General features: G+C 47.0%; 2 protein-coding genes across 2 annotated transcripts in view; one reads left to right on the top strand and one right to left on the bottom strand.

The window, feature by feature from the left end:
• LPCAT3 (lysophosphatidylcholine acyltransferase 3) overlaps nt 1–6937 on the top strand; it is a 40127-nt gene extending 33190 nt beyond the window's left edge. The window contains exons 2-13 of the mRNA XM_041735993.1: nt 535–642; nt 1184–1290; nt 1850–1943; nt 2115–2152; nt 2621–2799; nt 3622–3730; nt 4478–4564; nt 4665–4831; nt 5668–5815; nt 5894–6052; nt 6165–6293; nt 6529–6937. Of these exons, the coding sequence (XP_041591927.1) occupies nt 535–642; nt 1184–1290; nt 1850–1943; nt 2115–2152; nt 2621–2799; nt 3622–3730; nt 4478–4564; nt 4665–4831; nt 5668–5815; nt 5894–6052; nt 6165–6281 (1313 nt within the window). The 3' untranslated portion in view covers nt 6282–6293; nt 6529–6937. The remainder of the gene's footprint in view (nt 1–534; nt 643–1183; nt 1291–1849; nt 1944–2114; nt 2153–2620; nt 2800–3621; nt 3731–4477; nt 4565–4664; nt 4832–5667; nt 5816–5893; nt 6053–6164; nt 6294–6528) is intronic.
• Nucleotides 6938–7135: 198 nt separating this feature from the next.
• Nucleotides 7136–13206, bottom strand: EMG1 (EMG1 N1-specific pseudouridine methyltransferase). The gene is made up of 6 exons (XM_041735995.1): nt 12889–13206; nt 8732–8833; nt 8494–8635; nt 8025–8083; nt 7777–7926; nt 7136–7448 (listed from the first exon to the last, which is right to left on the bottom strand). Exons 1-6 carry the CDS (start codon nt 13054–13056, stop codon nt 7335–7337), a joined length of 735 nt encoding a protein of 244 aa, XP_041591929.1. The 5' UTR covers nt 13057–13206; the 3' UTR covers nt 7136–7334.
• Nucleotides 13207–13216: the final 10 nt, after the last annotated feature.

Below are 13216 nucleotides of genomic sequence, written 5' to 3'. Positions count from 1 at the left end.
TCATTAAGATGTAAAATAGTGTCTTTGGACAGAATTGGGCACTCTTAAGTCCTTGAGTCATTTAGAAAAACGCAAGAGAGGGATGTCTGTATGGCTCAGCGGTTGAGTGTCTGCTTTCGGCTCAGGGTGTAATCCCAGGTCCTGGGATCAAGTCCCACATCAGGCTCCCTATGAGGAGCCTGCTTCTCCTTCTGCCTGTGTCTCTGTGCCCCTCTCTATCTCTCATGAATAAATAAATCTTTAAAAAAAAAAATGCAAGAGAAAAAGCCAAGCAATATTTAGTAGGGCCATAAGGGAAACCTAGTCTTTGGACCCAGTTTTGTATTGCCTCCATATACAATTCATATCTTCAGTTTTAAATTGTATTTGCAAGAGACTTCTGATTCTTGGGAATGCTCTTATCTTCTCTGTCGCCGTCCATATAATGTACGTATTTTCCACTCTGGGCTGCATTTCATGCCAGCTAAACTTCTAAGACAAAACCAGGAGGGCATCAGGCATGGGTAACACTCTACTGATTTCTCTCCCCTCTAGGTTACCCCTTGGCTTTGTTTTTTCGGCATTACCTTTTCTTCAAGGACAGCTACCTCATCCATCTCTTCCACACCTTCACAGGCCTCTCAATCGCTTATTTTAACTTTGGTGAGTGAATTAGCAGTGGCACCACGATTGGAGGGAAACCCAGGAAAGAGGAGACTTGAACAGAATTTCCGGAGAGAATTTGCTGGATAGGGAAGTTAGGATGTTCTGCTTGCAAAAAAAAAAAAAAAAAAAAAAGCGTTTGTATGCACAGGAACAGAGCTTAATTTTCCTCTTCAGTACATTCCGATCATTCCGATAACATTTTGAGAGTGGCTACCTTGAGCTGACTCCATCATTTTCTCTGCTGGGGCTGTCACTGGATGACATGCAAGTAGCCTTCTTCGGGAGCATCCCTTTAGCTCAAACATTCAAAAATACAGTAACTCCCTGACAGTCCCTTATATTTATACAATTCATTTCCTTCCCTACCTCCAAAACACAAGTCTCTTTTTCAAAAAGACCTTATACCAAGGTTTCTTCTTTAAGTATTCTCTTTGTGTTTAGAAGTTTCAGAAAGGGTGGGAATGCAAAACAACAAAAACAACAACAAAAATTCCCAACAACCACAAGCTAAGCTGTGCTCTCTTCCCTCTGCATGCAGGAAATCAACTCTACCACTCCCTGCTATGTGTTGTGCTTCAGTTCCTCATCCTTCGACTCATGGGCCGCACCATCACTGCTGTCCTCACTACCTATTGCTTCCAGATGGTAAACGCGCTGCTCCCTCAGCAGCTCAGATCACAGCTGACAGCACTTTGGGGTGGGGGAAGGTTGGGAGGAAGGTGGCAGAGAGAAAGCAAGCTAGGAGATACAGTTTCTAGTCCTTTCTCCCAGCATCACTTTAGCAGCACGACTTCAGGTAGGTCACTTTTCACGGGCGCCAGGTGGCTCCCTGCAGATGGTATTGGTGCCTCCAGGGAAGGGTGCCAGCTAACCCTTTACACAGGATTGTGGCCACTCGGGGTCTTTGTTTCTGACCAGGATTGGCCCGGCTAGCTGGCCATGAGTGGTGTCACTTAAAGGCAAGGAAGGAAATGAGCCACAGACTCTAAGCTCTGAATTCTCTGTTAAGCCCTCATTTTGCTGAGAAGCCTTGAGCACATCTCTTCCCCTCTGCAGGTTCGCTTTCTTCCATTTATAGGAACTTAAAGCCTTTAAAGAGGAGAGCAGGAGAAAGGAAAAAATGAAAGAATACAGTAGATTTCAGAGCAGGGTGAAAATGAAGAAACCCTAGCAAGTGGTAGAATAAACTCCACCCCCCTCGTAGGCCTACCTTCTTGCTGGATATTATTACACAGCCACTGGCAACTATGATATCAAGTGGACAATGCCGCACTGTGTCCTGACCTTGAAGCTGATTGGTGAGTGGTGGCTCGCTGCCTTTCCCTTTTACACTTAGGCTCCTCCCTGTCCCACCATAAACTTACTGTGTCCTGTGCCCCGCCCCCTTATGCTCCTGGCTACACTCAGCCCACAGGCCACATCCTCAGTGCCCTCCCTCTGCTCTACCCACGCCTTCTCTCTCTGCTCAGGTTTGGCTGTTGACTACTTTGACGGAGGGAAGGATCTGGTAAGTATCCTCCACAGAGAGGTTAAGGGAAGGAGGAAGGAGAATGTAGCCAGAGGGAAGGAGAAAAAGGTTCCTGCTACCAAAAGACTGGACCCCAAGGCCAGGAGCAGAGTCTCTCCCTCATCCCCAGCCTGAGTTCTGTTTCAGATAGCACTGAGCAAGGATCAACAAATCTAATTTCCCCAGATCCAGCTCATGCACAAAGTCCAGAGATCAGTGCCAGCATGGCATTTGGAAGAGAGGCAGCCAGCTGTTGCTAAGTTACCCTCACCACCCCCCCGCCCCGCCACTGCCCAGCGCATACTCATTCCAACGTGAAGCAAATGACTTTTCTCCCTATTGTGCCCTCAAAGAGACAGCTGTTTAAGAACCCCGGTTCAGTGGGGCACAAGGGTGGGGAACACACAAACTGGATCTTGTGGGGAGATGCAAGGCTATCCTGAACCATTCATTCTCTTCTCGGCATAGAATTCCTTGTCCTCTGAGCAACAGAAATATGCCATACGGGGTGTCCCTTCCCTGCTGGAAGTTGCTGGTTTCTCCTACTTCTATGGGGCCTTCTTGGTAGGGCCCCAGTTCTCAATGAACCACTACATGAAGCTGGTGCAGGGACAGCTGACTGACATACCAGGGAAGATACCAAACAGGTAAATGCCCCTCTTGGTCAAGACCTCTGTGTAGGTGTCTCATCCAATACAAAGCCACTTCAAGGTGACTTCCGGAAGGCCAGTCCCAGCTGGCCCCCCATGTGTCTTTCAGCGTGGTCCTGGCTCATAGTCTGTGCCTCGTCGTCCCTGGGCCATCTGCTGTCATGGGCACTCTGTACCTGCTCATCACAGGCAGTGGGCCTTTTTCAACCTCGACTACTTCCAGCCACCCATTCTGACCCTGTAGCACAAACATAAGACTTCACTCTGATGCCACAGGATTTTGCCCAAACAGTCATGTCCATGCCTTTAAAACCCATTTTCTCAGTTTAAAAAAAAAAAAAAAAAAAGACTTAAATATATAAAAATGTGTATCTGTATATCACAGTAGCAAATTGAAGTTATCAGAAAAAACCCTTTCCTGAGAAGTTGTCTAGCCTGTGTGGAAGCATGGATTCAACCAGGGTAGGAAGGTGCAGATTCAGAATTGGTCACTTCCTGGCCTCTGCATTGGCCTTTCTGTCCCAGTGTGTACCGGGAAGGCCAACAAGGCCGTGAGACCTGTAGCATCCCCAAGGGGAAGCTCCCCAGACTCCTGCACACTGTTCCTTTGCCTGTGAATGGCAGGGTTTTGCATTCACCGTTCCTCAAAGCCAACCACATAAAGCTTCTTCCCGGACACTGAGTTATCGGCTTTGGACAGAGAGCTACTTGTCCCATTCCAGGCGGGTAGCCACTCTGAAACACTCCTCTCCGTAAATTAAGGTTAGAAGGTAGAGGGACCGGCCTCTGCCTGTCGTGACCCTGCTCATTCCTTTCCAGCACCATACCTGCTCTCAAGCGCCTGGGCCTGGGCCTCGTCTACCTAGTGGGCTATACTCTACTTAGCCCCCACATCACAGAAGACTATCTCCTCACTGAAGACTATGAAGTGAGTGGTTACTAACACAGCAGCAGGTTGACTGCATCAGAGCTAGAAATGGACAGGCCAGGATCCCTGTAGATAGCCAAGAAGTGGGTAATACCATCTACAATTGCATGTTGGTTTTGCTCTAGATCTGTGAGAGTTGGCGTCCATGCCAGCCGGGCCGGGACATGTTCATCAGCCAGCATTGAACGACCTTCGCGGGCACAGGGCTGTGCCAGGTGCACTTTTAGCACCCCTTACCTCCCTCAGGAGCAGCTCTTAGCTTGATTTATTACAGCCAGTGACTCCTTGGAGCCTAGTAGCTTCCGGTCCTCTCCAGCCTGTTTTCTTCTCTTGATAGATTGGGGGCTTCTAGGGAATTCAAAAACCAAGGGAGGGGGAAGTGCTGGCTTTTGCTCCTGTCCAGCTGAAAGGCTTGCAGCAGTTCCCTACGCACTCTGGGTAGGTTTGCCTCTTAAATTAACATTGACCATGGATTTATAAAAGTCCCTCAATACTTGGTCTCCTGAATGCTCAATGCTTTAGAAGAGTTAGGGACAGCTCTGTTTCTGGGACTCTACAAAGGAAAAGGTGAATGGATGTTCACTGGGTTCCCTGTGTGTTCCTCGTAGCCTGTTAGAAGGACAGCCCAGCAGATTGTCAGGTGGACGTGCAGTAGTCAGCAGCACGTTTGGAAAGGAAGAGCATTGAGGGAAATTTGCCTTGCCCAGGTAGTCGCCCTAACGTGTGTGTGTTCTTTTTTCTCCGAAGAACCACAGTTTCTGGTTTCGCTGCATGTACATGCTGCTCTGGGGCAAGTTTGTGCTGTACAAGTATGTCACCTGTTGGCTGGTCACAGTAAGTAGAAAAGACGAAATAGGGTCCTCATTCAGCAAGCCGTGGGGCGTGGTGGGGAGGAGAATAGCAAGAAGGCTAACAGAGTGGCTCCTTCCCTTAGGAAGGAGTGTGCATTTTGACGGGGCTGGGCTTCAATGACTTCAATGAACGTGGAAAGGCAAAGTGGGATGCCTGTGCCAACATGAAGGTGTGGCTCTTTGAAACAACCCCCCGCTTCACAGGCACCATCGCCTCATTCAACATCAACACCAATGCCTGGGTAGCCCGGTAAGCAGCTGGAGGGGAGGTCTGGGCCCGAGCTCCTTCATTCAGCCGCTTTCCCAGATTTAAGGGCACAGATGTGCGTACCATCCATCTTTTACCACTTTAGGTAGAACCTCCAGTCATCCACATACCCACACACACGTACTTAGTTTTATCCACACTCCCATCTCCCCAAAACCCATTCCTGTCATATTTGCAAGACACAAGCAAGACCTGGAAGTGCCTTGAGTTTTGTTTTTGGTTTTTAGAGAGTGGAAGGGAGAGATGGTGAGGGGCAGAGGGAGGAGAATCTGAAGCAGGCTCCATGCCCAGCTCAGAGCCCGATGCAGGGCTCCATCTCATGACCCTGAGATCATGACCTGAGCTGAAATCGAGTTGTACACTCAACCAACCAAGCCACCCACGCACCCCAAGAAGTGCCTCGAGTTTTAATCTCATTTCTGCCACTGGTTTTATGTTCCCCATTGCCATTGACCTCTTTGTGCCCAACACACGAGTGTAAGCGGCACAAGAGCTGGTCTGTCCTGCTCACCCCTATAGGCACAAGTATGCAGCAGGTGCTCAGGCACCTGTTGACGAAGTGGCTTGCCCAGGCTCACCCAGCTAAGCTTGGGGTCTGTTTTCTGTGTCTGAACTGAGTGGTAACTTCACCTATGTTCATCTCTAAAACTAATCCGATGGTGCTGCCTCCTTTACCCCAGGTGGCCCCAAGCAGGAGCCAGTCGCCACCACTGCACACCTCAGGGCACTAGGAACCCAGAGGCGAGATGGTGGCGGTGCAGACTGGTCTGAGGCTCATCCCCCCCCCCCCCCCCCCCCCCCCCCACTCTTTACTCTAGTTATTTCTTCAAACGACTCAAGTTCCTTGGAAATAAAGAACTATCCCAGGGACTCTCATTGCTCTTCTTGGCCCTCTGGCATGGACTACACTCAGGATACCTGGTCTGCTTCCAGATGGAATTCCTCATTGTTATTGTGGAAAGACAGGTAGGCCTGAAGGGTGGTGGGTGAACAGGGAACATGAGAAGGGGCAGGACACTGATGACCTCTCCCTATGTTCCCCAGGCTGCCCGCCTAATTCAGGAGAGCCCGACCCTGAGCAACCTGGCTTCCATTACTGTCCTGCAACCTTTCTACTACTTGGTGCAGCAGACCATCCACTGGCTCTTCATGGGTTACTCGATGACTGCCTTCTGCCTCTTCACATGGGACAAATGGTTTAAGGTAAACAAGGGCCCGTTGGCAAGGTTGGGTAGGGGAAGAATCGCTGAAACCTCAGGCCGTAAGGGCTGGTGTCTGCCCCGTGTCTACCTCAGTGGCCTGTATCTCTCCACAGGTGTATAAGTCCATCTATTTTCTCGGCCACGTCTTCTTCTTGAGCCTACTCTTTATATTGCCTTATGTTCACAAAGCAATGGTGCCAAGGAAAGAAAAGTTAAAGAAAATGGGATAATCTATTTCCCTGGTAAGTAAACATCCCTGTAGCCAAGTTACAGAATAGAGCAATAGATTGGGGGTGGGAGGCAGGGAGTACTGGACATTTGGAGTGAATCTCAAGTTGGCCTGGCTTCTAGGAAACACAGCATGGGGCATGGACTACTCAACTTGGGCTTGCCAGGAAACAGCTGGAAGGGCTGGAGACCAGGGACTAGAAGGAGTGATTCTGACCAGACTGCCAATCAAGTATCTTTCTCTTGCAGGTGGCCTAGAGCAGGGCTGGTGCAGAAATGACTCGTATCCCTTTCCACAGCACTCCTTCGCCTCAGAGCACAGAGAACAGAGAAGCCAGGGAGTGGGAAGACATGGTACTCCTAGCTGTGCCTCTGCTGCCAGCCAACTCTTCATCTGGGGCCAAAGGGGAGACTCTCGTGGGAGGAGTAGAGGGCCCATGTCTCCCCTCTGGGCTCCCCCATGCACGTTGCCTTATCTCTCCCCCTCTAGCCAGGAATCTGTTGTGTTTTTCTTCTGCCAATTTACTATGATTGTATATGTGCCGCTACCACCACCCCCCCCATGGGGGGGAGGGGAAGGTGTCAGGCCCCACCTGCTCCACTTTTTCTACCTTGGAACTATACCAGATAAAATCACTTCTCTTTGTTCAGTTTTTCACTGCTAGCATTCCTGGATGCTTTCTTACACACAGCCCTCCAGGCTCACCATAGCTGAAATAAGCAGGGCTCTCTCCTTGATCTCCCAGAAGTTTGGAGTCAGAGCCTACCTGCAAAGCCTGGAACCAAACTGCAAACACTGTAACCTCACGTCTTTTTTCCTGAAGCCTGAGGACAAGAACCAGTTTACACCATTAGATACTGCTAATTTTAGAAATTCTTGCAAACAACCAGGTTTACAAGAACAGTATTTATACGATAAACCAGCAGCAAATATACAGCCTCGCCTCCCCGAGCCCCCACAGTCTGGGTGCAGGAAGGTCCCCTCCAAGCAGTGAGCTGAAAGCGGGGTCGAGGGATGCCATGGCCAATCTCTGTCCCAGAACAAGACGCTACTGTCAGATGACCCCCCAGACTTCTTCAAAGGCTGTGGTGAGTTTTGCGCAGGTGAGGGCTGCAGAAAGGGGGTAGTTGCTGATGGACACCATCTTCTCTGTATATTCCACACTGACCTAAAAGAGAAAGAGTTGTGTCTGCTGACTGTCTGTGACAAGTTCGGCCGTTCTTTGGGTCAAGAAAAACACAGTTGAGCTAGTATGTCACAGAACTGTTGAACATCGAATTTGTACAGAGGATGAAGAAGGTCCTGACTTTCCCTGTCACATACATGCTGGCAGCCCTCAAAAGATACAGCCTGGGGCAGGATGTAAAGGCCCCATTTGTCTTCCAGCTGTGTTCTCACCCTCTATTTCCCAAGGTCATCAAAATGCCAGCTGTTCTGAGAATGGTATACTAAGCCTCCGCTCCATGAAGAACCCAAGAGTTGAGCCCAGACCTTACCTGGCCGTGGGCAAAAGCCCCCACCACAAAAACAATAGGGTCGCTGCTGGGCACCAATTCTCGTACATCACTAACGACTGGGATGGAAAAAGATGTGCCAATCTTCATACATCCAACCGGAAAGTGATCTGACACTGGATTCTTAATTACCTGAAGAAAGAAGGCGGGGGGGGGGGGGGGGGGGGATCAGCCCCAGAAATGATCTCAGAACCCTACCGCCAGCCAACCAGTAGGTGCCTATACCTCACCTTCAGGAGTTTTTGGGGGCCATCAGCTGCTCGAACACTCAGCTTGTGTAAAAGCTGAACTGGGTGGGGAGGTCAAGGGGGAGAGAGAAGAGAGTTCAGAGCTAGGTAGAGACCCTATTTCTTCTGCCCAGAAATCTAACCAGAAAAATCCATAGTTCAGGTAGTTCAGGTGGGCTCTGTGTGCCCTTTACATCCACACTTGGTCCTAAAATGTTACGAGCAAGCAAATTGTTGAGCATATGACTAGGTGGATGACAAAGGGAGTCCCTCTCCCTTCTTCACTCAGCGAGGAAGCCATGCAAGTCTTACCCATGCCCCTGGAAAGACAATGAAGAGCCTTTGTTCTGGTATCAAACATGTTCCCCACTCCCCCCACTCAGAAAGTTCATGTTTCATTTAACCCTTGTCCTCTTCCTCCCTTCTTCACTACTTCCAAGTTCATTCTGAACTTTAGTCCTAATGGTCTCACCCATGAGGCCACAGAAACGGTCAAAGGTTCTGGGAATTCGAGTCTGGGGGTTCACTTCAATCAGCACATTCTTCTGTGTGTGGATATAGACCTGTAGCAAGCCAGCTCGGTTCAGGGGACTGTCCATGAGCATCAGTAAACTCTGAGGGAGGCAGAAACCATGGCACAGTTCAGCACGCTGCTGCCTAGTCTTCTGCTCAAAGACTCAGGGGGTTGTAAGTTCTGTCCCTGGAGTTACCTGGTGAGCTATGTCCGGTCTCACTTCCCCAGGGTCCCGTCCATTCTTCAACAACACAGACTTGTGCTTGTCACAGTTTAGTAGCTCATACGTTTTCCCTACCTTAAGAAAAGAGAACATGACAGAGAGCAACATAACCTTTTATCTCAATTAGTAGTTCTCAAAGTGTGGTCCCCAGACCAGCATCATCATCATAATCATCATCTGGAAACTTGTTAGTCAAATTCTCAAGTCTGCTCTAGATCTTCTCATTAGGAACTGGGGGGGTGGGACCCATCAAGCCCTTCAGGGAGTTACTGTGTGGCCGCTGACCCTTTCTCCCTTTCCACCATAACTGATCTTAGAAAAAGGAAAGGAGGACACAGCCTGTTTATAGATTTCACATGATCTAAACTCCTGCAAGGCAAAGGAAACCAAAAAACAAAAAGGCAACCTCATGAATGGGAGCAAGTATTTGCAAATGACATATCCAAAATATATAAAGATATGCAAATGACATCCAATAAGGGCTTAATATCCAAAACACATGCATAACTCAGCACCCAAAAAACAAACAGTCTGCTTAAAAAATAGGCAGAGGACCTGAATGGACATTTTTCTGAGAAAGACCTACAGATGGCCAACAGACACAAGAAAAGATGCTCAACGTCACTAATCAGGGAAATGCAAATCAGAACCACAATGAGATATGACCTCACCAGCCAGAATGGCTAGTATCAAAGACAAAAACTAAATGCTGATGAGGATGTGGAGAAAAGTGGTGCACTGTTGGTGGGAATGTAAGTTGGTGGACAACCAATTTACCAAACCACTGTGGAAAACAATGGAAGTTCCTCAAACACTTAAAAATATAAATACCATACAACCCAGGAGTTCCACTACCAGTATTTACCCAAAGAAAAAAATATTAATTTAAAAAGACCTATGCAACCCTGTATTTTAATTACAGCATTAATTTACAATAGCCAAGATTAGAAGCAACCCAAACCCAGGTGGTTCTTGATAGATGCAAACTGCCTTGTAAACTGCAAGTTCCTCAAGTATCAAGCATAAAGCCAGAAATAATCCTAGAGTAATAGGGACATGAATTGAGTGAGGAATATTATCCTGGCAACTCTGTACTTGAAAAGACACTAGATAGGGCAGCCCGGGTGGCTCAGCAGTTTAGCGCCACCTTCAGCCCAGGGCGTGATTCTGGAGACCCCGAGTCGACTCCCACGTGGGGCTCCCTGCATGGAGCCTGCTTCTCCCTCTGCCTGTGTCTGCCTCTCTCTCTCTCTCTCTCTCTCTTTCTCTCTCTCTCTCTCATAAATAAAAACTTAAAAAAAAAAAAGAAAAGAAAAGAAAACACACTAGCCAGAAGTGCAATACTAAAGATCTGGCCCAATACATCTACAGCAGCTAAAAGAAATAATTACAAATTGCAATTTGGACTCATAAGGAGCATTAAAATGATCAGTAAAAAGTCTTAAAAACACACCATTAAATATAAATACAGGATTTGAAAGGCTATGTTTCTATGAATCAGAACATTTGTATGTCTGGCAACAGCTTGAGATCTAGAACTCCACAAAGTTTGGGGGCAGAAGCATGTAGATTTTGAAACTAAGTGAAATGACAGGCATGTCAGAGAGTAAGCACAGGGAAAAAACAAAGGACCAAGAACCACCTCCATGAGACTATTAGTTATCAAAGAAAAAGAATCTCTTGAATAGAACATCTAGTTTCTATTCACTAGTAAGTTATAACTAGGGGTTTTGTTCTTTTAACAAAATAGAGTAGAAGACCGAATACTTTACATGTAGTAATGGTAGTTAGTGATTTATGAAATTTTTGGTATCTTATTGTTGCATGTGTGTACTTGCTCACGACATAATTTTTTCGTTGTGGTTTGTGTTAATAAGCTTGAAAACTATTAACTAATCAGAGAATGAATACTGTGTATTCATTTTCTGTAACAGGTATTGGAGATATAAGAACTTTTAAAACTTTATTCTCTGCCTTCATGGAGACTTCTAGTGGAGCGACAAATGGTAAACAAGCACCTGAAACTACAACCAAATTGTGATAAACATTTTGAAAGAAAAGTAGATTGTTCATTAAAGGATGAACAGGAAGGCCTGGTTTACACCAGGAAGAGAGTCACTTCTATGAGGAGATATTTAAACTAATTAATTGAAGAATGAAGAGCAATAACAGATTCAGTAATTGTTAAATGAATGAACATTAAGTAGGAATTAATGAATCAAAAGAGATGAGTAAAGGAGACTCAGAGAACACTATGTGTAATGGCCTTAAGATATCAGAGAACACAGTGCTTCCAAAAGAGCTGAACAAAAGCCAATGAGGCTGGAATATAAGGATAAATGGGAGAGAGAAGGCTTTGTGAGGCTAGCAGAACAAGAGATGCCAGCAAAGGCAGGTAAGAGAAAACAGTATAGACTGCCGCCAGCTATGAATTCAGTCATCCCTGGAGTACCATTAATGACAATGTGACCTAAATTCTTCCACCATGCTCTAAGAATTTTAATTTGACCATGACGTTTTCTTTTTCTTTTTTTTAAGATTTTATTTAATTTATTCATGACAGACACAGAGAGAGAGAGAGAGAGAGAGAGAGGCAGAGACACAGGCAGAGGGAGAAGCAGGCTCCATGCAGGGAGCCCGATGCAGGACTCAATTCTGGGTCTCCAGGATCACACCCCAGGCTGAAGGCGACGCTAAACCGCTGGGCCACTCGGGCTGCCCGACCATGACGTTTTCAACTTTTTTTTCTTTATAAACTGTATGAGTGGGGGGGTGGGAGGGGTTGGGGCAGAGGGAGAGAGAATCTTAAACAGGCTCGGTGTGGAGCCAGATACGGAGCTTGGTCTCACAACCCTGATATCATGACCTAAGCCACCCAGGTGCCCCCATTTCAATTTAATAAGGAACCTATAATCAACAGTAATCATTCCAAGTGACAGACATTATTCTGAACCCTTTACTGATCACCTCCTTTCATCCCCTCAACAACCCAGTATGATAGGTACTATAATCCCCATGGACTATATGAAGAAGCAAAGTGGTTACCTGACATTCAGAATTAACAGACTGGAAAGACAGCAAGTGATTAAGTGAAGGATGACTATCAGATCCTATAATTAAGTTAGAAATATAAATTACTTTTTTAAAAAAATGAAAAGGGGCTTTCTAGTCCCTTTTTAATAGCTTAATATAGTAACTGGTTGAGGAAGCTGAAATGGAAAAGAATCACACTATATTACTATCAAAATAATTTCAAAGCACTTTCAAAGTATTATCCCCCACTTTACAAACTGCAAACTTGTTTTCTCAAGATCATTTAAAATAAGTATAAAAGCCAAGATAAAACCCAAGTATGACTTATAAACCAGGGCTATTTCTTCTAGGTCTACTAGAGAGAGAGAGACTGTGAACATCGCAGTTTTAAGATAGGAATTTGCTGGATTTATTCGGGAAAACAGCCGAATGATGTTTAAAAATAACTTGTAAAAGTATCAAAGGATAATCTGATCCAGTGTTTCGAAGTGGATAGTAACATAAAGGAAGCTGACAACAAACGCAGGTTAACGAATTAAAACACAAAGTCCTGACGGATAAAGGGGCTGAGCTACAGTAACTACCTTTCTCTTTTGCTCAAAATCTTGGTTTAGACTATGGGATAACGCCATGGACATACTTCCCCTCCCCTCAGATGCCTGCATCTCTATCGCAGAATCCCAGTAAATCAACTGATGGTCAGGACGTGACAGCTGCAGTGGGATTCAAGGACAGAAGGGACTCCTGGGTGGCACAGCGGTTGGATGTCTGCCTTCGGCTCAGGGCGTAGTCCCGGGTCCGCGGATCGAGTCCCGCATGGGGCTCCCTGCGAGGAAATTGCTTCTTCCTCTGCCTGTATCTCTGCCTCTCTGCCTCTCTGCTTCTCTCTCTCTCTCTCTCTCTCTCATAAATTAAAATCTTAAAAATGAAAAGAGCAGGAAAAAACGAGTGACGCCAACCTAGGATGTTAAATCAAGAGCCTACTAGGCCACTTTTCCTCCAGAAGATCGTTTCCCCTCTCTGCCTCTCCATCGTCTCATCCCTCGGGGTCCCATCCTATCCATCCAGTATTTCTCCACTTCCTCGTCCCAAGCTACCTTGACCGTCTCCAGACTGGCCCCTTCCAGCACCACAATGAGCCTTCGCCCTCCGATCTTGTTTCCCGCCCCAAGTCGGGGCCGCTTGGGAACCACAGCACCCCAGCCCTCTTCTGGCTCCCGACCACGCCGCTCACGAGGTTGGAATCCGCCACTGGGCGCAGCCATCTTGCAACCAGACCGGAAATTGTGCGAAGGTCCTTAGATTAAACCTCGCGCTAGCCCTATCTCTCAAATTTCCTTCCGGCTGCCATTTTGAAAGTGGGCACCTGGAAATGTCAACTGCTAGCAGTCTGGCGCTACTGAAGCCTCTCTGGAAGGGCAGAGT

This window comes from Vulpes lagopus, chromosome 21 (genome assembly GCF_018345385.1).
Source record: "Vulpes lagopus strain Blue_001 chromosome 21, ASM1834538v1, whole genome shotgun sequence".
Lineage (NCBI taxonomy): Eukaryota > Metazoa > Chordata > Mammalia > Carnivora > Canidae > Vulpes > Vulpes lagopus.
This window is presented reverse-complemented; position numbering and strand designations above follow the sequence as displayed.

Bases quoted from the DNA above. Each gene is read 5' to 3' on its own strand.
- EMG1 (XM_041735995.1), bottom strand. From the start codon at position 13,056: ATGGCTGCGCCCAGTGGCGGATTCCAACCTCGTGAGCGGCGTGGTCGG. The intron at 8,834-12,888 runs GTAGCTTGGGAC...TCTTTTCTTAAG, and splicing joins CCAGTCTGGAGACGGTCAAG to GTAGGGAAAACGTATGAGCT. The intron at 8,636-8,731 runs GTAACTCCAGGG...TGCCTCCCTCAG, and splicing joins GACCGGACATAGCTCACCAG to AGTTTACTGATGCTCATGGA.